We start from the raw sequence: 287 nt of genomic DNA on the forward strand, positions 1-287 counted from the left end.
CCAGCTGCAGGAGCAACTGCATCGCTTCATGGCCATGAACGAGGACCTGCGACACAAGGTGGCCGTGGTCCAGGCTCAGCTGAAGAGTGCACTGGAGCAGAAGTCGGACCTGGAGGCTGCAATGCTGCAAACCCCGAGGGAAATGAGCAGGAGGAGCAGAATTGCCTGTGAGAGCCAGGGGCTACAGTCCAGCGCGGTGAGTCCAAGCCTGTGGCCGCGTTGCTGCAGGACATTCTAACACCAACCCAACCTTCCTGGCCCCACAGGGGTCCTGGCACACCCGGATC

General features: G+C 61.3%; 1 protein-coding gene across 1 annotated transcript in view; it reads left to right on the forward strand.

Moving 5' to 3' along the window:
* Nucleotides 1-4: 4 nt before the first annotated feature.
* The window catches only part of RILP (Rab interacting lysosomal protein), a gene marked incomplete at both ends in the record, with an annotated part of 975 nt that continues 692 nt past the window's right edge, over nt 5-287 (forward strand). Inside the window, 1 exon segment of the mRNA XM_009864305.1 lies at nt 5-261. Within this exon segment, the coding sequence (XP_009862607.1) occupies nt 5-261 (257 nt within the window).

This window comes from Apaloderma vittatum, unplaced genomic scaffold, assembly GCF_000703405.1.
Source record: "Apaloderma vittatum isolate BGI_N311 unplaced genomic scaffold, ASM70340v1 scaffold38432, whole genome shotgun sequence".
NCBI classification, from domain to species: Eukaryota; Metazoa; Chordata; class Aves; order Trogoniformes; family Trogonidae; genus Apaloderma; species Apaloderma vittatum.